Source organism: Prenolepis imparis, unplaced genomic scaffold, assembly GCF_030444845.1.
Source record: "Prenolepis imparis isolate NDT839.2.m4 unplaced genomic scaffold, iyPreImpa1.0 SCAF_208, whole genome shotgun sequence".
In the NCBI taxonomy this organism is placed as follows: Eukaryota; Metazoa; Arthropoda; class Insecta; order Hymenoptera; family Formicidae; genus Prenolepis; species Prenolepis imparis.
This window is the reverse complement of record NW_028141366.1, coordinates 38332-63879: the sequence shown is the minus strand read 5'-3', so window position 1 is coordinate 63879 and position 25548 is coordinate 38332. Positions and strand designations below refer to the sequence as shown.

At 26.5% G+C, this 25548-nt stretch overlaps 1 protein-coding gene and 1 pseudogene across 1 annotated transcript; both read left to right on the top strand.

The window, feature by feature from the left end:
• The first annotated feature begins 5300 nt into the window (after positions 1–5300).
• On the top strand, positions 5301–22453 carry LOC145947992 (uncharacterized). Its single transcript, XM_083057755.1, has 3 exons — positions 5301–5316; positions 20098–20294; positions 22078–22453. Exons 2-3 carry the CDS (start codon positions 20134–20136, stop codon positions 22451–22453), a joined length of 537 nt encoding a protein of 178 aa, XP_082913881.1. The 5' UTR covers positions 5301–5316; positions 20098–20133.
• On the top strand, positions 6578–12434 carry LOC145947991 (uncharacterized; annotated as a pseudogene).
• Positions 22454–25548: the final 3095 nt, after the last annotated feature.

Sequence of the window (25548 nt, the reverse complement as noted above, 5' to 3'; positions counted from 1 at the left end):
AAGCAGTGGTATCAACGCAGAGTACTTGCAGGTAGAGTAGGTTGAACCTAGTAGAAAAGTCCTCTACCATTTTGCGATTTTCCCAATAATTTATGAGAAATTAATTAAAAAAGATCGGCCAATTCGCGCGCCATACAAGCGCGCGGCGAGAAGAGACAGCCCAGTCTTACATGGTTACTAACAATAAGTATGCGGCGAAAAGAAACATTATAATGTTACGCGGTTGCTAGGGAGGAGCGATCTTCGAAAGATAATAGCATGTATGAGCAGCGGATAATGCTGGAGCCCCGAGTGGGCTGTCTCTTCTCGCCACGTGCTTGTAGGCGCGCGAATTGGCCGATCTTTTTTAATTAATTTATCAATAATTATTGCTAATATTGCAAAATGATAGAGGACTTTTCTACTAGGTTTAACCTGCTCTACCTGCATCTGACGGGTGGGGCGCGAATTACCGGACACCCTGTATATATATATATATATATATATTTTAATATAAAATGTTTGTTAATAATATAATTAAACAATAATTAAATTGCTAAGCATGAACTTCTAAGAATAAGAACAAATTGAAGGTTTCAACTTTACGTTTATTTCCTCTTATTTTCTTTTATTTCTGTTATATAAACTTTTTTTCAATTTAAAATTAATTTTTATTTAGTACGTTTACGAATATTTTTATTAAGTTATGTTTACGAATTTATGAGCACTATGGATTGAAATTATTTAAAGTATATATAATTATGCATACTTTATATTTCTGTAATAGGAGCAGTTTTTTGGCGCATTCTGGAAAGTGTACTTCCCTATAATAACTTTTGGGTGCCTATCAATGAGTATGTAAACACGAGGTAAGTATTACTCACATTGTAGTATAATAATTGTAAGAGTTTTCCCAAATATTATGGACTATCATAATAAGATTTTCTTAAAATTAAGTATTAAAATAAATTTTTATTAAATTTCATATAATCTCACAATTAGTCTCGTTTATTCTAATCAGTCTTATAACTATTTAAGTAATACAAAAACGTATATTAAATTTTCTTCACAAAGGAATAAAAAACCAAACAAAAATCTTTTTCTCAAATGTCACATGTTGTCGCGTCTCGGTATAAATAATGTTTCCAAATTTACACCGTGGTTCCGTATAGTCACTTTATGTACTGTTCGTGCACAGCCAATGAATAGACACTGGCAAGTAAAGGTACCCAACTGTCACTCACGGATTTTAATGAAACTTTGCACACTTGTAAAACTATGCAAAATAATAGACACGTATTTTTTTTTATGTGCGGAGAAGCAATTTTATGGGCAGAAACAACCCCTTGTATATATGGGGTGGTTTTCACGTTATAAATACATTCTTGACGATTTTTTTGAAAACTTTGAGGTATTATGGGGTTTGCGAGGTCGCAGAATTCGAATCTGTCATTATAATTTAAAAATACAAAATGGCTGATCAAATATGGCGCCCATACTTTGTGAGTAAAAGACATTTTTTAAAGGAAATTGAGACGATGTCAACGGAAATAGACAGGGGCGTCCGCAGAATTTTTTTCAGGTGGGGGCATATCACTTCCAGATTAATTGAAAAAAAAGTATGCTTTAAATATTTTTACATGTTTTAGTATTAAAGCTTTCTCACCGCGACAAGGTAGATGTAAATTGAGAAAGGTTTTTTTTTTGTTTTTTTAATTTTTTTAGTTTTTTTTTAGTTTTTTTTTTCATCTTCCAGGGTGGGGGGGCAAGTCCCCCCCCCCCTTCGGACGCCTATGTAAATGGACGTTTTTAAGTTTACGAGGCTGCTAAATTAAATTTAGTAAAAAATTAGGAAAATACAAACATTTCGATAATGTATATCCAAATAAAATCCCTCGAGAGACCAGTAACCAAATGAACAAAACAAATGCTTTAAAAAAGCACAAGAAATAAGTGCCTGACTATACCACAAGTAGTAGGGATAAAACAAAAGAAACAATTAATGAATTAAATTCAATATACTAATTGTTATTGAAGATACTATTATTGTATGCACTGTTAAATTAAATAAAAATTAATTCCAAATAACTTGTTTAACAAGACACTTCATGTACCTTTAAAATTGTCGACCAATAATACTACAAATAGGAAAAAATATGATTTTCGCCACAAAGTACTCACAAAGTATGGGCGTTATATTTGATCAGCCATTTTGTATTTTTAAATTATAATGACAGATTCGAATTCTGCGACCCCGCAATCCCCAAATACCTCAAAATTTTCAAAAAAATCGTCAAGAATGTATTCATAACGTGAAAACCACCCCATATATACAAAGGGTTGTTTCTGCCCTTAAAATCGCTTCTCCGCACATAAAAAAAATACGTGTCTATTATTTTGCATAGTTTTACAAGTGTGCAAAGTTTCATTAAAATCCGTGATTGACAGTTGGGTACCTTTACTTTGGGTATTAATGTTTCGAATTATTTATTATTGATCGTCTTACACGTTTGCGAACACAGTTTACGAAAGAACAGTTTTGATTGATGTCTTTTTTATGTAAACGGCGACTTGGTCGCGCGCTCGGTTCCGTATTACGCCTAGGAGACTATATGTCTCTGAATCTCGGACCGCGCCTTGAAGACGACGTCTCTGAGTCCTTGACTACGCCTAGGAGACTATGTCTCTGGGTCCTGGACTACGCTTAGGAGACGACGTCTTTGAGTCCTTTATCGTTTAACAGATTCACTGTTTAGTTTCGCACGCATTTAGAACGTTTATAAAGCACAATTCGCTCGGACGCAATCCGTCAACTAGGACGGTTTGACTTGTACTATGCGACTGTGTCTTTGTCCCTTCGTGCGTCGGGATTAGCAGGCCTCGGTTAGGACTGCCTTTGATTTTATCTTATCTCCGAATAGGCGTTCGGCGGGTGATTGAACTCGCGATTCAAGCCGCGAGCGCGCCGAAGACTCGATATTAAGACCACAGGCGTCGCACCGCTGCCTTATTACGAAATTACGAAGGGATTAACTGCATGCAGAGAGAGAAAGACAGATGAGAGAAAAGAGCGATAGAGACTCATGCGTGTATGTGTATATGAATATACGTGTGTGAGTATGTCCGCGCTATCTATCGTTCTTATTTCGGTATAATATCGTGCACGTTTTGAGCTCTATACGCAACACATGTAAAATTCGAAATTTGAAAATAAGTATCATAATATGCACTGCGCCTGATTTTAATATAAATTAAAGTCCAATTGACAAACAATAATCATAATTTTATAACAAATTTTAGTATGAATTAATATAAAATAATACTTAAATCAAATTATGTAACGTTTATTGAACAATACTTACATAGTACCTTTATTGTATTAAAAAACTAAAACTTACCAAAAATTTAAAAAAGTTTTCAAAAATAATGGTTAGTCCATATTATCCACAGATATTATTCAACCAGTCCATATTTGGAGAATTTCTTACATATACTATAATAAATATATACACAAAACATACAAAAAATATAGAAAATAAGAACAAAAATATATACCAAAAACTTTTCTAAAGAAAATAATAAAACATACGCTAAGTTTATGAAAGTGTATCTAACTACTTGCGTATGTAAAAAACAAAAACTTAAAAAATAAAAAATTGATAAATACGCTGTTATAAAGTTAAATCTGTCAACAAAATAGTTAACAAAAACAGATAGGATTTATTATAATAAAAATACATACATATAAGTACTCAGATAAAGTATACAATAATATATGTATATTGCACTTTCTTAAATATATAACAAATTTTACACTAAAATATGATAATAAAAACATTAAATAATTAATTTAAAGAATAAATTTATAATGGACATAATATATGTATATTAGAGTATTATTTTATACAATTTATTGACTCAAATTTTATTTTGTAAAAAATCGACCGCTTTAAACCGTAATTAATAATCTTTGTGAAAGTCGAAATCACAATAAATTAATATTAAAATGAAAGTCATTCAAGCGTATTTGTTAAAACGAATAATTACGGTTTTATTTTTTCCTAATGCGAATTAATTATATTATGTAGCATTTGTTGCACAATGTTAAATTTTACAGCCCGACTTACCATAATGCGAGAACTCCCGATGATCTCTGGAATATTATGGAGACAGCCACAGAAGAACATCACAAGTTTCGCGAATTATATTACATTCCGAACGTGAGAGAAATGATGGATATTTGGACTACACAGAAGTATTGCCCTGTGGTAAATGTTACACGAAATTATTCTAAGAATCTAGTGATAATATCGAAAGAACTTCATGACAAATCGCATCAAACACCATATTTTATACCCATTACTTACACTACGGAATCAAACATACGTTTTGAAACATATTTGCCAAATATTCATTATTGTTTAACAAAATCGAATCCGAAGTTGAATATACGTTTCGATGAAAAAGATAAATGGATCATTATCAATTTACAACAAGCTGGTAAATATTAAATTATAATGTTATATATAATTTAATTATAAAGTTATTATATATAATTTAATTATAAAGTTATTATATATAATATTTATAATTAATTATTATATTTATTATATACCTATATTATATTATTTATTATATATAAAATAATCTTTCTTTATTACATATATTTATTCTTATAGGTATATTTGTATAAATTTTAAAAATATACTCTATACATATTACAAACAATAATATTCTTTTAAAGTATTCTGCAATATTATTGTTAAAAAACACGTATAAATATTACTTTTCTAATTAAAATAAATTTAAGTTTATATAATTTGTACTACGCTTATACTTTTTCAGAAAGTTTTATTCTTTAATTATATTAATATCTTTTTATTATAATATATGTACATTTATGTTCAATTTTAAAATAAATGTAGCTTATACATGTTTAAAACATAAGAAAATAAAATATATGTAATTCAAAATATCTTTTTTTATTTTATTTACATTTAAAAAAATTAATAAAATTTATTTGTTTGTTACACAGGATACTATCGAATCAACTATGATCCCGAGAATTGGCAAATTATTGCACGTTATTTAAATTCTGAAAAATATACAAATATACATGTTCTCAATAGAGCGCAAATAATCGATGATGCCTTCAATCTTGCGATAGAGAAGAAACTTGATTTCACCATATTCTGGAAACTCGCGAGCTACTTATGGCGCGAGAAAGATTATGTAGCATGGTTTCCTATGATTAAAGTTTTTGAATATATATCGAATATCTTTCCATTTTTCAAATTTCTACATCAACTGTCGTACTCAAAATATGGGCTACTCAAGGTATTGTCAGTAATAAAATTTATTAATAAAATTGTGTTATAGGATATTAGATAAGAATTCTCCGTTAAACTGTAGCTAAAAAATATTAGCTACCATAGCTAAAAAGGCATGATAACTATATTTCAAATTGTAATATATAGACAGTTAAAATTTAACTGGTGGCTAATTTTCTTTTCCGTCAGTGCATACAAAATAACAATTTTGTTCTAAACAATTCTGACATAATTATTTAGAAAAATAAGATATTAAATAGTTTTAAAAAAATTATATAATAATTATAATCTTTTAATTATATCCTGTCCTTTTTTTCAGAGTTGAAAAGTAACACGTTACTTATTTTCTCGTTATCATTACAGTTATTTTTTTTCTTTTCAAAAACAGAGTAATGGCGTTTGTAATAAAATCATTTCTAACTTCTAATTTCTTTACATTTTTTTTAGTAACGCGTAAGAACAAATTTTACAGTAACTTTTATCGTTATTGTTGAATCTATTCAGTATAATACATATTTTAAATATTTGCGAACAAACATACAAAAAGCATTGAATACTTCTAAAAATTTCGATATAATTTATAAATTTTATTTGTTATTTTGTACGTAATGACCTAATATTTATATATATATATATATATATATATATATATATATATATATGTCAAATGGTCTGTTCCGGGACACTTCGAAATATCATATTTTTTAACTGTATTCTAGTAAAGCATTAAGATTCAAACTCATGTTGATCTTAAAAAATTAATTATTTATTTCCGTTTTTGAGATATTACGTTTTCAATGTTTTCCAAGACATTTATGTAATGACAGTTTTCAGGACAATGGTAATTTCCAGGACTGTCTTGGAAAAATTCTATGTATAATGGCATATTCTAGGACAAACATAAAATATATGGAATTTTTTAAAAATATTTAAATCTTCGAAGAACCTTGTGTTGTGAACTTTTTTAAATATACTGTGGGCTAAAACCAAATATATTTCTTATATTGTAAAAACTTATTATTGTAAAAACTTATTATTATTGTACAAACTTTGCTATTACGGTTGTGTTCCAAATGTTTCCAAAATTCACTGTCAGTACTGGAAATCTATAGAAATCTATACGTGACGTGAACTGGCAGTGAATTTTAGAACACACCTATGTATCGAACACACGATGCGCACTGTAGGTTATGTCTTAAATCGCGCGTAATCAGTAGTTTTGGTGAAAATACTGTACATCGTTTTTCATATTTTTAGCCTTTATAATTATGTTTTCTTTACTTAAAATTAAATATACTAAAAAATTAATCGTTGTGGAATCTAGTAATGTTAGTCGTAAAAAGAAGAAAAATTATTGGATAAAACTAGAGAATGGAAAACGATGCGTTGGAATATTACTTTGTAAGTCGGGTAAGTAGAATATTATTTAATCTTTGGACATTTAGAAAGTTACAAAGAATAATAAAATATATATTACTAAGAAAGAAACAAGTATAATTAATTAATTATTTTCAGATGAAAGACACACTCTTTTAGAAATAAAAAAAAGCATTGATACTAGTTCACCAAAGGTTATAATAAAGAACATTGACAAATCATCAAATATCCAGGTTGCAAATAATGAAACTTTGTGCAATAAAGTCATGTCTGATCATTTAGAAATAACTGAATCAATAGTACAAAGTAACCCTGATATTAATATTAAAAAACCGATACATGATCAGTTAGGTATGTTATGTAATAAATATTTATTAATTAAATATGTTATCTGATTCTTAAATATGAATCGCTATACATTCAATATTGACTAAATAAAAAAATGAATATTAATAATAAATATAAATCAATATTTATCATCACAAAATATGGCATTACAAAACTAGCTAAATCATCAGAAAGTTCTATGTATTTTAAAATATGCTTAAAATGAGAGATATGTATTGTATGTATATCTATGCCATATAAAATAGAACGTATTGTTAGATATACTATACTTATCAAGCATTTATATACATTATATTATGTATGTAAAACTTTCTGATGATTTAGCTAGTTTTGTAATGCTATATTTTGTGTACTGATAAATATTAATTTATATTTATTGTTAAAATTTATTTTCATTTAGTCAATATTCAATGTATAGCGATACATACCAAATTGATTATCGTATATTGATTTTTTATAAATAAAAATAGAACTTTCTGATAATTTAGCTAGTTTTGTAATGCCATACTTTGTGTAATGATGAACATTGGTTTATATTTATTATTAATATTCATTTTTATTTAGTCATTATTCAATGTATAGCGATACATATCAAATTGATTATCATATATTAATTTTTTAAAATTAGTGTGACATTATCTTGTATTATTAAACTATCTATATTAAATAAACTTTTTAAATATAGATAATTTAATAATACAAGATAATATCACACTAATTTTAAAAAATTAATATATGATAATCAATTTGATATGTATCGCTATACATTGAATAATGATTAAATAAAAATGAATATTAACAATAAATATAAATTAATATTTATCAGCACACAAAATATAGCATTACAAAACTAGCTAAATCATCAGAAAGTTTTATGTATTTTAATTTAAAATTATGCTTAAAATGAGAGATACATATATATGTACATCTATATATGCCATATAAAATAGAACTTATTGTTAGATATACTATATTTATAAGTATTTATATACATTATACAAAATATATATTTTTAGTATTTACATGCCTTAAAAATATTAAATAAATTCTTTTTAATTTTTATAATAGATCTTTCGACAAAATATATGATATATGTAGAGTTTTTAAATTATTTTCAGATAATGAGCAGATTAATATAATAAATGATGACAAATTTGTTTCAAATACAGAAATGATAAATCAATTTCATAGACAATATGAAGATCCAAATAATATAGGAAACTCATATTTAGATTTAAATGTGAAATCTGATTTTCACTACAATGATGAATTACAGACTAATGTAACAAATAATGAAAATTTGGGAAGTTATGTATCAGATAATATCAAATCTCCTAGAAATTATCCTCGAATTAAAGAAGACAAAAACTGCAAAATAAATATAACTATTTTACCAAAAAAAAAAGGATTTAACAGATTCATTCAATACATCCATTTTAGAGGAATCTTTAGAACTTTCTGATATAACAGACGTAATAAATTCGATAAATTTTAATACAAGTTTAATCAACAATAGTAAAGAAATGAAATATCAGCTGAAAATAAATTTGTGTCTACATCTGTCTGTGAAAATACTGAACTGGATAATACTTTAGTAACATTTTGTGACTTAATGGATGTTAACAATTCTTCTACAGTAAATGATTTTCATAACAATAATGAATTACACTACAACCCACAAATTACAAATGTCTCGCAACACACAGGTATGTATACCTATATGTATGTGACATGTTATTTATTAAACATTTAAAAAGTAATTAAATTGTGTTTGGTATTAATTTTGCTGGCAGAAGTATAATTACTGTATATTTATAAAAATGAATTATAAAAGTTAATAATATTAAACTTAGATATATTAATAAACTTATTGTGAAATAATTCTTAGTAATTAGGATTTTCACAAATATGCTTTCCTATCATCAAAATATCAATATTTATTTAAAATTATAAAATATAAATCAATACTTATTCTTATTTTATTATCTTTTGCTATTATATGAAAATAAGTTTACGAGTTCTTTTGAATTAAGCTAACTAAAAAATAATTAAAATATAAGTTTAATCTAATTTAATTTTTATTGTGTTATTTTATTAAGGTTAATATTCATTAATTACTAATTTATGAATTTGTCAATAAATAAGATTTATTAATTATTAAACTATTTTCTTTTACTTAGCATTTCTATAATTTGACAAAATAAAACAAAATATTATAATATCCATATTTTTTAATAGGATATTTGAAAATAAATATTTATTATTTCAGATTTAGAAAAAGATAAAATTTCAATTAATAAAAGTGACGATGAAAATCCGGATTATGAACCATCTATTTATAGTCAGAATTCAAATAATAGGTCTAGTGATATTGAAAACGAAAAGAATTGTGAAATTGATGATTTAAAAGTAAATAAATCTGATGCATCAAGGAATTGTTCAGAAAATAAAAACAATATGCTAGTAGAAAAAGAAATAAGAACCTGCAAAGATGATGAATTATTTGTAGAATTATCTCAAGGGCCAAAAGGAGATAAAAAATCTAATTTTTGCTTTTACTGCAATACTATGCAAACTAAAATTGCTCGGCATCTAGAGTTGAAACACCGAAATGAAGAAGAAGTAAAAAAGTTTGTATCGCTTCCAAAGAAATCTGCGGAGCGGAGAGAAGCAATAAGTAAAATAAGAAAAAAGGGTAACTTTGAATTTAATACACAAGCAGATCTAAATAGTGGTTCCATGATTGTTGTAAGAAGACCTACTAAAAAAGAGAAACAATGTGGTTCTCATTTTTTACCATGTTCCAATTGTGGAGGACATTATGCAATAAATAATCTGAGGCACCATTATCGCATTTGCGCTAAGAAGAAAGATACAGTTCGAAATATATTAAAATTAGGACGAAGCGCTGCACAATCTGTTCATAATCGAGCAAGCTTTAAATTAAGAAAAGACATTCTTCCGATAATGCGAAATGACAACATTTACAACTTAATAAAATACGACTTACTTATTATATTATATGGAAATTATCTCTGTCAAATTCATAGATTGCAGCATTTAGGAGATCACATACGACAACAGTTACGACTTGTTGGACGATATTTAGAAGCATTGAGATCAATTGAACCAAAAATAGAAGAATTACAAATGCTATTTGATCCAAAATATTATGATATTGCTATAAAAGCAGTAAATATAGTTGCTAAATATAATGAAGACACAGAATCATATGAAATACCGTATAATGCTACAGCTTTAGGCACATGTTTAAAAAAACTATGTAAGATTTTAATTAACGAATTTATTAAACAACATGAATATAAAAAACAAAAATTAGCAAAAAATTTTCTGAAAATCTTAGAAGTCGAGTATGGTAGTACTGTTAATAAAACAGTTATAGAAATGCGAACTAGAAATAGCCGAAAAAAAATAGTAAATCTTCCAAAAACATCAGATATCAAGAAACTAACTAACTATTTGGAAAAAGAAAGAATATCTAACATGCGAAAAATAGAAAATGATTTCACATTTCATGCTTGGAAATCACTCGCTGAAGTAATATTAATATTAATTCAAATCTTCAATCGGCGCCGTGCAGGAGAAATAGAGAGAGCTTATATTGTTGATTATAAAAATTTTATGAAAATTACAGAAGAAGATGAATTATATAAGAGATTGCCAGAAGAAGAAAAAAAATCTGCTTTAAAATACATTCGTTTCACCATTCGTGGCAAGTTAAATCGTAATGTTCCAGTCCTTTTAAATGCGAAAATGAAGGAAACTATAGAAGTAATTTTAAAATATCGAGAAATGGCAGGAGTAAGCTCTAAAAATCCATATGTATTCGGATTGCCGAATACAGATAAAAGACGATTTCGATATTTAAGGGCGAGTAAATTAATGCGTGAATTTTCTAATATATGTGGAGCAGAGAACAAAAGAAGTTTAAGAGGAACTATTTTACGTAAAGATATGGCTACAAAATGTGCACATTTACCAGATACTGAAATTTCTCTTATTGCTGATTTTATGGGTCACCATAAAGATATACATAAAAATATTTACAGACAACCTGTGGCAGAATCAGATATTTTAAATATGGCAAAAATTTTAGAGAAAACTCAAAATATATCTGCACATAGCATTACAAATACTGACACTACTAATACAACAAGCAATTCGATAATATCTAACAGTACAATGGATACTAATACTTCAGAAAATAGTAGTAACGATATTCAAAACACAGGTATTTTAATAATAGCTTATGTAATTTTAGAGTAATTATGAAATACTTTTATATTATACTTGACAATTATATTAGATTGTATCGATAGACATATATAATAGACTGCTCTCTGTCGTAAGAGGCAGCATTGAAACATATGAAGGACAGAAATATTGTAAAATTATGAACATTTCTTGTTTTGAGTGAGAATAGTAGTGATGAAATCGAATGAGGGGAATACACGTGTATAAAATGAGGTACTTCCACCGTCAAGGAAAATGTTATTCTTACCACTACGCGATCAAAAAAGACAGAAATGCCCAGAATGTTATTTCTGTCCTTCATACGTTTCGGCGCTCTCTCTTATAACAAGGATTAATTTATTATATTATATATGCCTATTGTTGTATCATATAGAATTGTTAATATTCGATATGTTTTATAATTTGTTTATTTTCGTCTAAAAATCGTGAATTTTTCAAAAATGGAATATATAATACAATTTAATATTACGTTGGCAAAAAATTCTATTAATGCTATTCTAATTGTAAAAAATTAATTTTCTTAAAAATTTCTATTTTAATATAGAAATGACAATTTCATATGATACAATCTAATTTATCATATATCATAAATAAAACTTTTATTACAATTTTTTTATATAAAATTCATTCTTAATAATTTAATTAAAGATGAAACATCAGAAAGTAACACATTACCACTTGTTAAAAAAAATTTAAAGAAGACTCCGCTAAAACGAAAGGATATAAATAAACGCGCTATAGAAAATGACAGTAGTTCAGATGATGAATGTGTCAAAAAAAAGAAACGATTCAGTAAGTAATTTTTAAAATTGCAGCTACAATAAATAAAATAATCTAAAAAATGTATAATTTTTCTTTTATTATTAAAATTATTATTTATTTTAATTTATGATAATATGTTTATAGATTTATATATAATTCATTTTTAGCACCTCCTTACGGAAAGACCAGAAGAATACGTTGGACAGAAGAAGAAAGAAAAACAGCTTTATTCTTATTTGAAAAGTATATTAATAATTTTACTTTACCTTCTTTAAAAGAAATAACGTTAAAAACGCGTAATAATATTTTGAAAAATCGTCAGCCAGCAACAATAAAGACTTGGCTACACAATCAAATTTGTAATGCAAAACGCAATAAAAATGTTACAAAATGTAGCGATATCAGAATATAAAAACATATTCAGGTGCAATATCGGTATCATGTGTTAAATGTATGGTAATTGTGTTAACTGTAAAGGTAAATAATATGTGATAAAAAACAAAATAATTATTTTTATTATAGAAATGTTTATTTTTTGTTTAATATTAGAAAAGTTTATTTACTTTATTAACAGATATTAAAAGAAATTTTTTGGTTATTTTTTTTAATAAGAAAGGTTTATTTACTTTATTAAGAGATTTTAAACGAAATTTTATAAAAATATTTGTATTTAATTTTGAAAACATGATTTTAGTTCTTATAATCCACATGTAATAAAGTATTATATTTTAACTAATTAAATAAATTACAAGACTGAAGAAATGAAATGAAAAAGACAAATGAAATAATATTGATATAAGATTAATTATTATATTAAGTACATAACATAATCAATTGAAATTTTATAAAACAAAATTAAGCGAATATTATTTATGATTAACATATACTGATATATTAATATATATAATTATAAAAAAGATACATTTATGATAATTAAGATACTGTACTTTGCATGTATTATTATGGCAATACCAAATAAATTGAAATAGAGTATATTACATAGTTAATTATAAATTTATTTACTTCTAACTTTTATCATAAAATTTTATATTAACATCAATTCTACATTAAAAAATACTGCGTTTATATAACAAAGGTTTAGTTCGTATGAATTTTTTACATGATACTATAAATTAGAATAAAAATAAAAAATAAATATTATTTTTTTAGGGAAATTTATATTTATTGTATTTGAATATTATTCATAGCAATATCTTATAATAATACCGCGCTTGCCAGTTTTGTACGTACGTTAAATAAATTGATTTCGTTAAAAAAAAGTGAAAATATTAATTAGTAGTCTATTTTTAAAACAAGATCAAAATAATGTATTTTATTGAAAACTTGAACGAACAATTCACCTCAAAATACTTAGCAATACCTTTACGATATTTAAATAAAAATAATTTCTAATTTTTATTTAAATATCGTAAAGGTATTGCTCTAAACACATTTGCATATGTGTTAGATAAACTACGTCTTTAGGTCATTTGTTGTTACATTGTTATGAATTAAGTACTTTTGCTAAAAAACGTGAGCTAATATTTCATAATGTTCCAAATTTTACGTACATTAATTGCGTTAAATTATTAAAAGAAATTATCGATTTGTGACGAAACGTTCGTTTCAAGGACACAAGCATATTACCGTAAATAATGTCCTATTAAACACTAAAATGAACAACAAGTTTCAAAGTACATTTATCCTAAGCCCCTATCAAATAATTTCTGATTTTCTATTTAGAAGTCTCGTCTAGTTTTCCAGAAAGCAATGAAGGCGTTGCTCTAACCATTTCTATATATGTTATATATTAATTACGTCTTGTGCGTTAGTTGTTTTTACATTGTTATGAATTATGCATTCTTGCCGAAAAACTTGAGCTAATATCACATGACCCCGTTTCCAACTTTTGTACATACGTTAATTATGTTGAATTATTGAAAGTGAAAATATCAATTTGTGGCCTAACGTTCGTTTCCAAGACATAAGCATATTATCGTAAATAATGTCATATTAAACACTAAAATGAACAACTAGTTTCAAAGTACATTTATCCTAAGCCCTTATTAAATAATTTCTGATTTTCTATTTAGGTGTCTCGTCTAGTTTTCCAGAAAGCAATCAAGGCGTTGCTCTAACCATTTCTATATATGTTATATATAAATTACGTCTTGTGCATTATTTGTTTTTACATTGTTATGAATTATGTATTCTTGCCGAAAGACTTGAGCTAATATCACATGATCGCGTTTCCAACTTTTGTACGTACGTTAATTGCGTTGAATTATTCAAAGTGAAAATATCGATTTGTGGCCTAACGTTCGTTTCCAGGACATAAGCATATTATCGTAAATAATGTCCTATTAAACACTAAAATGAACAACTAGTTTCAAAGTACATTTATCCTAAGCCCCTATCAAATAATTTCTGATTTTCTATTTAGGTATCTCGTCTAGTTTTCCAGAAAGCAATCAAGTTGCTCTAACCATTTCTATATATGTTATATATAAATTACGTCTTGTGCATTATTTGTTTTTACATTGTTATGCATTATGTATTCCTGTCAAAAGACTTGAGCTAATATCACATGACTGCGTTTCCAACTTTTGTACATACGTTAATTGCATTGAATTATTGAAAGTGAAAATATCGATTTGTGGCCTAACGTTTGTTTCCAGGACATAAGCATATTATCGTAAATAATGTTCTATTAAACGCGTAAATGAATACCTTGTTTCAAAGTACATTTAACCTGAGCCCCTTTCAAATAATTTCTGATTTTCTACTTAGATGTCTCGTCTAGTTTTCCAGAAAGCAATCAAGGCGTTGCTCTAACCATTTCTATATATGTTATATATAAATTACGTCTTGTGCGTTATTTGTTTTTACATTGTTATGAATTATGTATTTTTGCCGAAAGACTTGAGCTAATATCACATGATCGCGTTTCCAACTTTTGTACGTACGTTAATTGCGTTGAATTATTGAAAGTGAAAATATCGATTTGTGGCCTAACGTTCGTTTCCAGGACATAAGCATATTATCGTAAATAATGTCCTATTAAACACTAAAATGAACAACTAGTTTCAAAGTACATTTATCCTAAGCCCCTATCAAATAATTTCTGATTTTCTATTTAGGTATCTCGTCTAGTTTTCCAGAAAGCAATCAAGGCGTTGCTCTAACCATTTCTATATATGTTATATATAAATTACGTCTTGTGCATTATTTGTTTTTACATTGTTATGCATTATGTATTCCTGTCAAAAGACTTGAGCTAATATCACATGACTGCGTTTCCAACTTTTGTACATACGTTAATTGCATTGAATTATTGAAAGTGAAAATATCGATTTGTGGCCTAACGTTTGTTTCCAGGACATAAGCATATTATCGTAAATAATGTTCTATTAAACGCGTAAATGAATACCTTGTTTCAAAGTACATTTAACCTGAGCCCCTATCAAATAATTTCTGATTTTCTATTTAGGTATCTCGTCTAGTTTTCCAGAAAGCAATCAAGGCGTTGCTCTAACCATTTCTATATATGTTATATATAAATTACGTCTTGTGCATTATTTGTTTTTACATTGTTATGCATTATGTATTCCTGTCAAAAGACTTGAGCTAATATCACATGACTGCGTTTCCAACTTTTGTACATACGTTAATTGCATTGAATTATTAAAAGTGAAAATATCGATTTGTGGCCTAACGTTTGTTTCCAGGACATAAGCATATTATCGTAAATAATGTTCTATTAAACGCGTAAATGAATACCTTGTTTCAAAGTACATTTAACCTGAGCCCCTTTCAAATAATTTCTGATTTTCTACTTAGATGTCTCGTCTAGTTTTCCAGAAAGCAATCAAGGCGTTGCTCTAACCATTTCTATATATGTTATATATAAATTACGTCTTGTGCGTTATTTGTTTTTACATTGTTATGAATTATGTATTTTTGCCGAAAGACTTGAGCTAATATCACATGATCGCGTTTCCAACTTTTGTACGTACGTTAATTGCGTTGAATTATTGAAAGTGAAAATATCGATTTGTGGCCTAACGTTCGTTTCCAGGACATAAGCATATTATCGTAAATAATGTCATATTTAACACTAAAATGAACAACTAGTTTCAAAGTACATTTATCCTAAGCCCCTATCAAATAATTTCTGATTTTCTATTTAGGTGTCTCGTCTAGTTTTCCAGAAAGCAATCAAGGCGTTGCTCTAACCATTTCTATATATGTTATATATAAATTACGTCTTGTGCATTATTTGTTTTTACATTGTTATGAATTATGTATTTTTGCCGAAAGACTTGAGCTAATATCACATGACTGCGTTTCCAACTTTTGTACATACGTTAATTGCGTTGAATTATTAAAAGTGAATATATCGATTTGTGGCCTAACGTTTGTTTCCAGGACATAAGCATATTATCGTAAATAATGTTCTATTAAACGCTTAAATGAATACCTTGTTTCAAAGTACATTTATCCTAAGCCCCTTTCAAATAATTTCTGATTTTCTATTTAGATGTCTCGTCTAGTTTTCCAGAAAGCAATCAAGGCGTTGCTCTAACCATTTCTATATATGTTATACATATATAAATTACGTCTTGTGCGTTATTTGTTTTTACATGAATTATGTATCCTTGCCGAAAGACTTGAGCTAATATCACATGATCGCGTTTCCAACTTTTGTACGTACGTTAATTGCGTTAATTATTGAAAGTAAAAATACCGATTTGTGGCCCAACGTTTGTTTCCAGAACACAAGCACATTATCGTAAATAATGTCCTACATTAAACATTTAACAACTCACCTCGAAGTACATTTAAATCTTTTTCAAGTAATTTCTAATTTTCTATTTTGATGTCTCGTTTAGTTTTTTAGAAAACAATCAAGGCATTACTTTAACCATTTATATTAAGTTATATATGAATTACTTCTTTCACGTTGTTTTTAAATTGTTATGAATTATACGATTTGAGGATAGATGTGAGCTGGCATTACTTGTCCGCGTTTCCAAATTTTGTACGTATGTTAATTGCGTTGAATTTTTGAAAGAAACAATTTGTGGTTTAACGTTTATTTCCAGGACATAAGCATATTTTCATAAATAATATTTTATTAAACACTTGATTGAACAACTATTTTCGAAGTACATTTTTATTAATTCTCTATAAAGTAATTTCTAATTTATTATTCAGATATCCTGTTTAATTTTCCAGTTAGCAATCAAGGTTATTTAGCTTTAAACATTTATATATATATGTATTATATATGAGTTACGTCTTTTACATTATTGATTGTTGTTATAAATTACACACTTTTGCGGAAAGATGTGTGATGTGATTGCCTGACCGTTTCTAAATTTTGATGTGTACGTTAAGTGCATTAAAGAATTAAGAAAATGGAAATGGAATTTTGTAGCCTAATGTTCGTTTCCAGTACAATGTTTTTCTTACATAATGAAAATCATAGTGACTATCACTATTTTTACATTATACGCGGTATATTTTTAATCATGATTTTTCAAGAATATTTGTACTTTAAATATATTAAATATTATTGTGTTCAATTTCATATTTTTTGTATATGTTTATTATGTGTACTCTCTTATATATACGATTTTCTTAATTATATAAATATATTGACAGTTTTTGTGGTAGAAATACAATATTATATTGTTTATACTTCAATTTGCATTGACGAATAACATTTGTATACATCTTTTTTTTTATTTGGATGTACATTTCTCATATGTATATACATTAATTTTCCAGGACTGTCCCGGAAACTGCCATTTGACATAAAATTTTTCCAGGTCAGTCCTGGAATCATACGAATGTCTCGGAATGCGTCAATAATTATCGGATAGTGTCTCGGAACAGACCATTTGACATATATATATATATATATATATATATATATATATATATATATATATACTCGTCAACAAAATTAACGCATATGTATTTTAAGTCAAAATTTCGCATAATTTCAAATAAGCATAACTCCACTAAAAATAATCGTATTTGAAAAATTTTTTTTTCACTGTCAAGCTTGAAGTCTCTACTTTAAAAACCATTCGTCAGATTTTTAATTTATCCTCCTCCCTCGTACGCCACTGCTTCAAAAGTAAGGACGTGTTTTGTCTCTAAAAAATTGCGTACTTTGACGCACTCCACGGGGTGGAATAAATTTTTTTCGCAAATCTTATCATAACTATCGTAAAATGTGGACTTTTTACTACAAATTAAAAAAAAAAAGCAAAATTCGTATGATTTTTTTTCGCGGAGTTATTACATATGAAAGTTACCCATACATTTTTTCCATTTACCGCCAGCATTAGTATTACCCGACACGCACCACGAGGTTGCTGGTTGGATTTGGCGCATAGTGTGTGTGTGTGTATGCGCCCACGCGTGCGTGCGAGCGTGTAAATTTGAGCTCAAATTCCTCAAACAACAATTAGAGCATGCATTAATATGCGTGAACGTATAGAAGAAGTAATCTGAAGACGAGGCGGGAACACACAATTTTGAATGAGAACATTCCAATGACTTCAACCCTCTCTGCTGTGTGTGTGTGTGTGTGTGTGTGTGTGTATGTGTGCGTGCGTGCGTGCGTATGCGTGCGTGTGTATGGTTAGGAGAGGGAAATGTAGGAATGTTCTCATTCAAAATTGTGTGTTCCCGCCTCGTCTTCAGATTACTTCTTCTATACGTTCACGCATATTAATGCATGCTCTAATTGTTGTTTGAGGAATTTGAGCTCAAATTTACACGCTCGCACGCACGCGTGGGCGCATACACACACACACACTATGCGCCAAATCCAACCAGCAACCTCGTGGTGCGTGTCGGGTAATACTAATGCTGGCGGTAAATGGAAAAAATGTATGGGTAACTTTCATATGTAATAACTCCGCGAAAAAAAATCGTACGAACTTTGCTTTTTTTTTAAATTTGTAGTAAAAAGTCCACATTTTACGATAGTTATGATAAGAATTGCGAAAAAAATTTATTCCACCCCGTGGAGTGCGTCAAAATACGCAATTTTTTAGAGACAAAACACGTCCTTACTTTTGAAGCAGTGGCGTACGGGGGGGAGGATAAATTAAAAATCTGACAAATGGTTTTTAAAGTAGAGACTTCAAGCTTGACAGTAAAAAAAATTTTTTTCAAATACGATCATTTTTAGCGGAGTTATGCTTATTTGAAATTATGCGAAATTTTGACTTTAAATTTAAATGCATATGCGTTAATTTTGTTGACGAGTGTATATATATATATATATATATATATATATATATATGTATATAGATATATATATGCAGGATGGACCAATAACTCTGTCCACTTGGAATCATCTTCTGGAAATATCTCCGTTATTTTTAGAGATACAAAAATATTGTACTTACAAAAGTTGTACGGTATCAAGAGAGCCATAATATGCTACTAATAATTTTTTTGTAGATGGAGGCGCTTCTGAGATTTTAAAGTTGTTGAAATCGTCGAAACATCCGCTATTACACTAAGGATAAAATGGAGATGACCTTGAAATCTCTGAAGCGCCTCCAACTACAAAAATATTATTAGTAGCATATTATGGCTCTCTTGATACCGTACAACTTTTGTAAGTACAATATTTTTGTATCTCTAAAAATAACGGAGATATTCCAGGTAGACAGAGTTATTGGTTCACCCTGTATATAATAATTAATATAAATTAATATTAATATAAAAAATATATGAATATAAAAATGAATCACCTAAGAAATATACATTAAGAATATACATATATAATTAGAGTAATTAGACAATACATAGGAAAAAACATAATTATTCAAAAGTTTAATTAATTTGGAGCAAATTTTATCACTTATGGAAATGAAATAGTTTTAGTAAATAAGAATTTTTTTTTTTTTCAATATGTGTATGTATGTATATTGTATTTGTCATTGTAAATAATCTAATAATTGAGTAGAAAAATGTACTTGTTCTCAAATTGTAGGAAGCATTAGGGAAAATAGAAAACCTATTTGCACATATGGAAAGGAACACCTATAATCAAATGGCATACGCAAAGAGCTATCTTGATAAATTTTTACAATTAGAACTTGCAAAATGGGCATGTATTATCGATAATGCCGAATGTATGAAATTGGCTAGTAATCATTTGCATTTGTATCAATTCTTTGAAAACAATGAGTAAGTTTCCTTGAATCATTATATATTTCTGTGTAGACACATTTTTAATTTTTTATGCGCGTATAATTGAAATACATATTGCTCGGGAAAAAGTGCATATATTGGTTTTATTTAGTAAACTTTTTTTGTTAATAACTTTTTATTAAACAGCAAGCGACGGCTAAAATTTGTTGGAGGTTACTCAGGCCTATGACCTTGACAACATATGTCAAGGTCAAGGTGATTGGGGCTGGGTCCGTTATTATGCATATTTACCAAAAGTGCATATATGTATATACAATTATATACAAATATATTTATATAATTATATTTAAAATATGTTCACATATATGTTTCTTTTCTATTATATAATATTTATTTTTGTTCTATTATATATATATATATATATATGTATATATATGTCATATATTGTTATATATATTATCTATATTATATATTATGTATTATATATACATATATTATATATACATATATTATTATATTATTATATTATGCTTTTTAGTATTGTTTTTATATATACAGAAATTATACAAAAAGAAAACATATATACAAACACTCATATTTTATATATAATGATATATATATATATATATATATATATATATATGTATATATGACACGTTCCGCGTCAACCGGAACAGCTTTACGACCAAAATTGAGGGCTAGCAAAAAATTCTCTCTTGGCCGGAAAAATTATTTTAATATATCTATTTTATAATGCCGTGTGGTATTTTAGAAGAATCAAATATGGCGACCTCAAAATGGCTGTTTTATTTTCAAAAATCACATAAACTAATTTATTAATCTGTTCTGTATAAAAAATTATGACCTAAAATTTCTTTTACACTCTTAAAATTTGTATTAATATACCTGCTTCAAGAAACCACTAAGACTTTTAAAAAAGAAACATGGCGACTCCAATATAGCGGCTCTAAAACCCCAAAATAGCACCAAAACAGCATTTTCCTTATGTTTTATCATTGTTTTCTGGAGTTAATGAAGTAATTGCTCAATGTCTGAGTTTTCATGTTTGTTGGAAGCTCTCTGCTTTTCACAGGGTTGAGACTGTCTCTAAAATGTGCTTTAAGAGCCCGCATTACTCTTTAAAAAAAATTTTTTTAAAAATTTTTTTAATTTTTTAAATTTAATTTTTTTTGTATTTTTATATAATTTTTATTTTGTGGAACTACGAACAAATAAAAAAATTTTTTAAATATTTTTTTTTAATTTTTTTAAAAATGAAATAAATGATTTTAATGAAATTTATTACTTATTTCTTTAATATATTAATAATGACTCGAGGAGTCATTTCGCGTGTAATAGTTGAGACTCGCCATGTTTCTTTTTTAAAAGTCTTAGTGGTTTCTTAAAGCAGGTATATTAATACAAATTTTAAAAGTGTAAAAGAATTTTTAGGTCATATAATTTTTTATACAGAACAGATTAATAAATTAGTTTATGTGATTTTTGAAAATAAAACAGCCATTTTGAGGCCGCCATATTTGATTCTTCTAAAATACCACACGGCATTATAAAATAGATATATTAAAGTAATTTTTCTGGCCAAGAGAGAATTTTTAGCTAGTCCTCAATTTTGGTCGTAAAGCTATTCCGGTTGACGCGGAACGTGCCATATATATATATATATATATATATATATATATATATATATTTACATTTTATATGGATTTTTTCTGGATATTTATTAATAAAGAGACTATATGTGCTGTATAAAATCGAGAGATATGATAAAAATTAAAACATTTTTTTCTGTATGTCGTAGTAAAATGTGGCAAAAATGGACATACTGTAATGGTATAAAGAAAATGAACAATGATGAATGGGACAAGGTATCGGAGCACATAATTAGTTTATACAAAGAATATTCTGATCATAAAATGTTAGAATACCTCGGTTGTTCTGAAGATCCCCAAATTATACTTAAATATTTGCAATTTGTTAAATCACGCTTAAATATCATCCATGTGTTTCCTTTCGAAAAGAATATGTTTAGGCATAAAAGAAATGAAGAAGCACAAATAGAGCGTATTTATGCTTTAACTGCTAATCTCTTACTTTCCACTCTTGCGAGACATGCTAAGAACACTGCAATACTTAAAGAAATATTACAGAATTTTAATAATACAATTCACAGGTAATAACATTCCATTTATTAAAATATATATTGCATATTATTATGAAGTTTTATAACAAATCTATATACATACTGTTTTGTTCTTATAATCGAGTCAATCTGAATGTAGCATTATGTGTAATTATTAATAATTCGTATTCCATGGAACAGCTTGTCGAGGTAAATTTTGTACTTATTTATAAAGTTTTCATATTATAATATATTTTTATCAGAATGTATTACACAAATTATATATAATATACGTATTTTTCTCTTTATTTCTTACAATTAGATATCTTGTAAATCGATATAATTATGCTAACAATTTAAGAAACTTACATTTTTTTATCATAATTAATAACAAAATTACTGATTAATAAAAAATCAAACTTAAAATCGTATTTATTTTAGATAAATGAATTCGTAATGAGTAATATGGGACAATCATTTTCAAATGTTGCACAGAAGTTAACTTTGCGTTCTTACCAGATAATCAATCAACTGAATTTTTTTGAAAGTTTGTTTAAACAACATTAATTACAAAAAAACGTAATCAATTTCAACAACAACGTCTAACAACAACACGTTTCAACTGTCAAAATTAAAACTTCACCACATTGTTAATATAATCAGAATATAAGAGTCAAAATTTAACGATATAAAACTAGATAAATTTAAATTTACAATATAATCAGAAACATACATTTAAGAAAAAATAATGAAAAACATTTTGTAATTAATAATTATATGATTTAATTATTTATTACAAAATGTTTTCCATTATTTTATGTTTCTGATTATATTGTAAATTTAAATTTATTGTGTAATTTAAATTTATTTTAAATTTATCTTATTAAATTTATCTAGTTATATATCGTTAAATTTTGACTCTTATATTCTGTTATATTAAAAATTTATATTTTATTATATTAAAAATATGGTGAAATTTTAATTTTTATTACAGTTGAACGTCTTGTTGTTAGACGTTTTGATATTTTTATAAATATAAATTAGATATACTAAATGTTTATTATACATATATATTATATATACATATGTATATATATAGTACGGTGGTATGCATATGTGTGTATATATATAATATTATGTGTATTGTTTATATAACTTTGTACTAAATATTAAAACGCAGATATGTTAAAAATATCGAATATTTTAAATTTAATATACAGGCTGGTGTTTCAAAAGTGAAGATCAATCACTCGAAAGGTGATGCAGGGCTCAAAAACAAAAAAAAAATCGGAAATACGTTGACTTTTTTGGGTTAAAAACATCATTTTTAAGTCAAAATTTTAAATTGCTTTGGCCCTATATCAACTGTTTCTATAATAACTATTTTTCTTATTTTTAGATACTCAATCACCTTTCGAGCGATTGACTTTCCACTTTATAAACACCCTGTATATAAAATATGAACATTAATATTTTTGTAATGGTCTAATATTAATAATTAATTAATATACACTTAATATAATAATTAATATTTATATTAGCATTACTATTTTATATGAATTTTTACAATAATTTTATCAATAATGTATTTTTAATATATATTAATTATTAATTTTTTAATTCCATTATAAAATAATGACAATCTAAAGAGTTTTAATGTATTAATAATGTTAAAAAAAATTTTTTTTAATGTATTAAAAAATATATTAGAAAATTTAATAATATATAAATTTATTTCTAATAATTAAATGCATTTTTATTATAGAAAAATCTTATAATTCTGTAATTATTAGTAAATTGTCTGTTTTTTTTTTATTAATTTACTTGATTTGATTTTATTATTTTGATGGATAAGATACATTAAAATGTATCTCGATAGATACAGATACATGTGAAAAAATGTATCTACATACAAATACAAATATACACAAATTAAAATGTATACAGATACTCAGATACTTTAAAAATATCTCAGAAACATATCAGATATTTTTAAATTATATTTTATCATAATAATGATAATATGCACAAAATATATTAAATACATTTTTTATTTATTAATATTTTTTGTTTACATTACGGCTTTGTTCGTTATTCGTTAATCTTAACACTTCAAAAATGCCTCAAAAAGATATCGTCACTCAAACTATTTCGCCGTCATACTAAAATTTGACCACCAATGCTAAATAATCGCTCAACTGATGTTGATAACGATATAATTGTGTTGAATTTTAAAAACAAATGTTTTATATGAGAAACAATGTGCTATATATTGATGTAATATCTGTTTATTTGTCTGACAAATAAAAGAGAACTTCCATGCCGAAAGCACTGTCAGCTGTTTCTACGTAGTATATTGATCTTTTAAATATTTTAAAAATTGATTGTTTCAAAGAAATATATAAAAATGTATCTGAAAATGTATCTAAAAAAAGCAATTCAGATACTATGTTTTGTATCTAGGTACAGATACAGATAATTCAATTTGAATGTATTTCAGATACAGGTTCAGATACATAAAATGTATCTATAGATACTACCTAACACTGCTAATAAGTAATTATTTACACTGCTATTCTGATGAAACATAAAGCGAAGTAATACGAAATTATAATTATAATGACAGTTTTGCGAACATATAATTTGTTTATTTACTTATATCAAACGATTTTTTATTTTAAATTTAGTTATATCTATAATTCTTTAACATTTGTTAAAAGATATTATATATTACTTAACATAACTTTTTATTAATTCTGCAAGAATTTTTAAAAATATTGTCTTAAAATAGATATATAAACAGATATGAAGTTGATTTATTTTTAATATTATATGTTGATATCTATCAATTATAATAAAAATGATATAAAATTAATTTAATTTCAATTTTAATTTCATCAATACAGTAGCATTATTGAATAAATATGATATATTATTATTTAATTTATAATTAACACAAACACATTCAAAAATTTCTTATAATCTTTGATTAATTAATTTTACGTATTTTCTGTTTCTTCACGCTCTTATAGTTTCCGCATTGACAGCACTAATCTTACAATTAGCTAATTCAAAAATACAGGATCCACAACAAATTAATAAAAAAGATATCTGAAAACGAAATTTTTTACAAGACAAAATAACGTTTTG

Excerpts from the sequence above, each read along its gene's own strand:
- LOC145947992 (XM_083057755.1), top strand. The coding sequence starts at position 20,134 with ATGGAAAGGAACACCTATAATCAAATGGCATACGCAAAGAGCTATCTT. Across the intron at positions 20,295-22,077 it reads CAATTCTTTGAAAACAATGA|TAAAATGTGGCAAAAATGGA; the intron begins GTAAGTTTCCTT and ends TGTATGTCGTAG.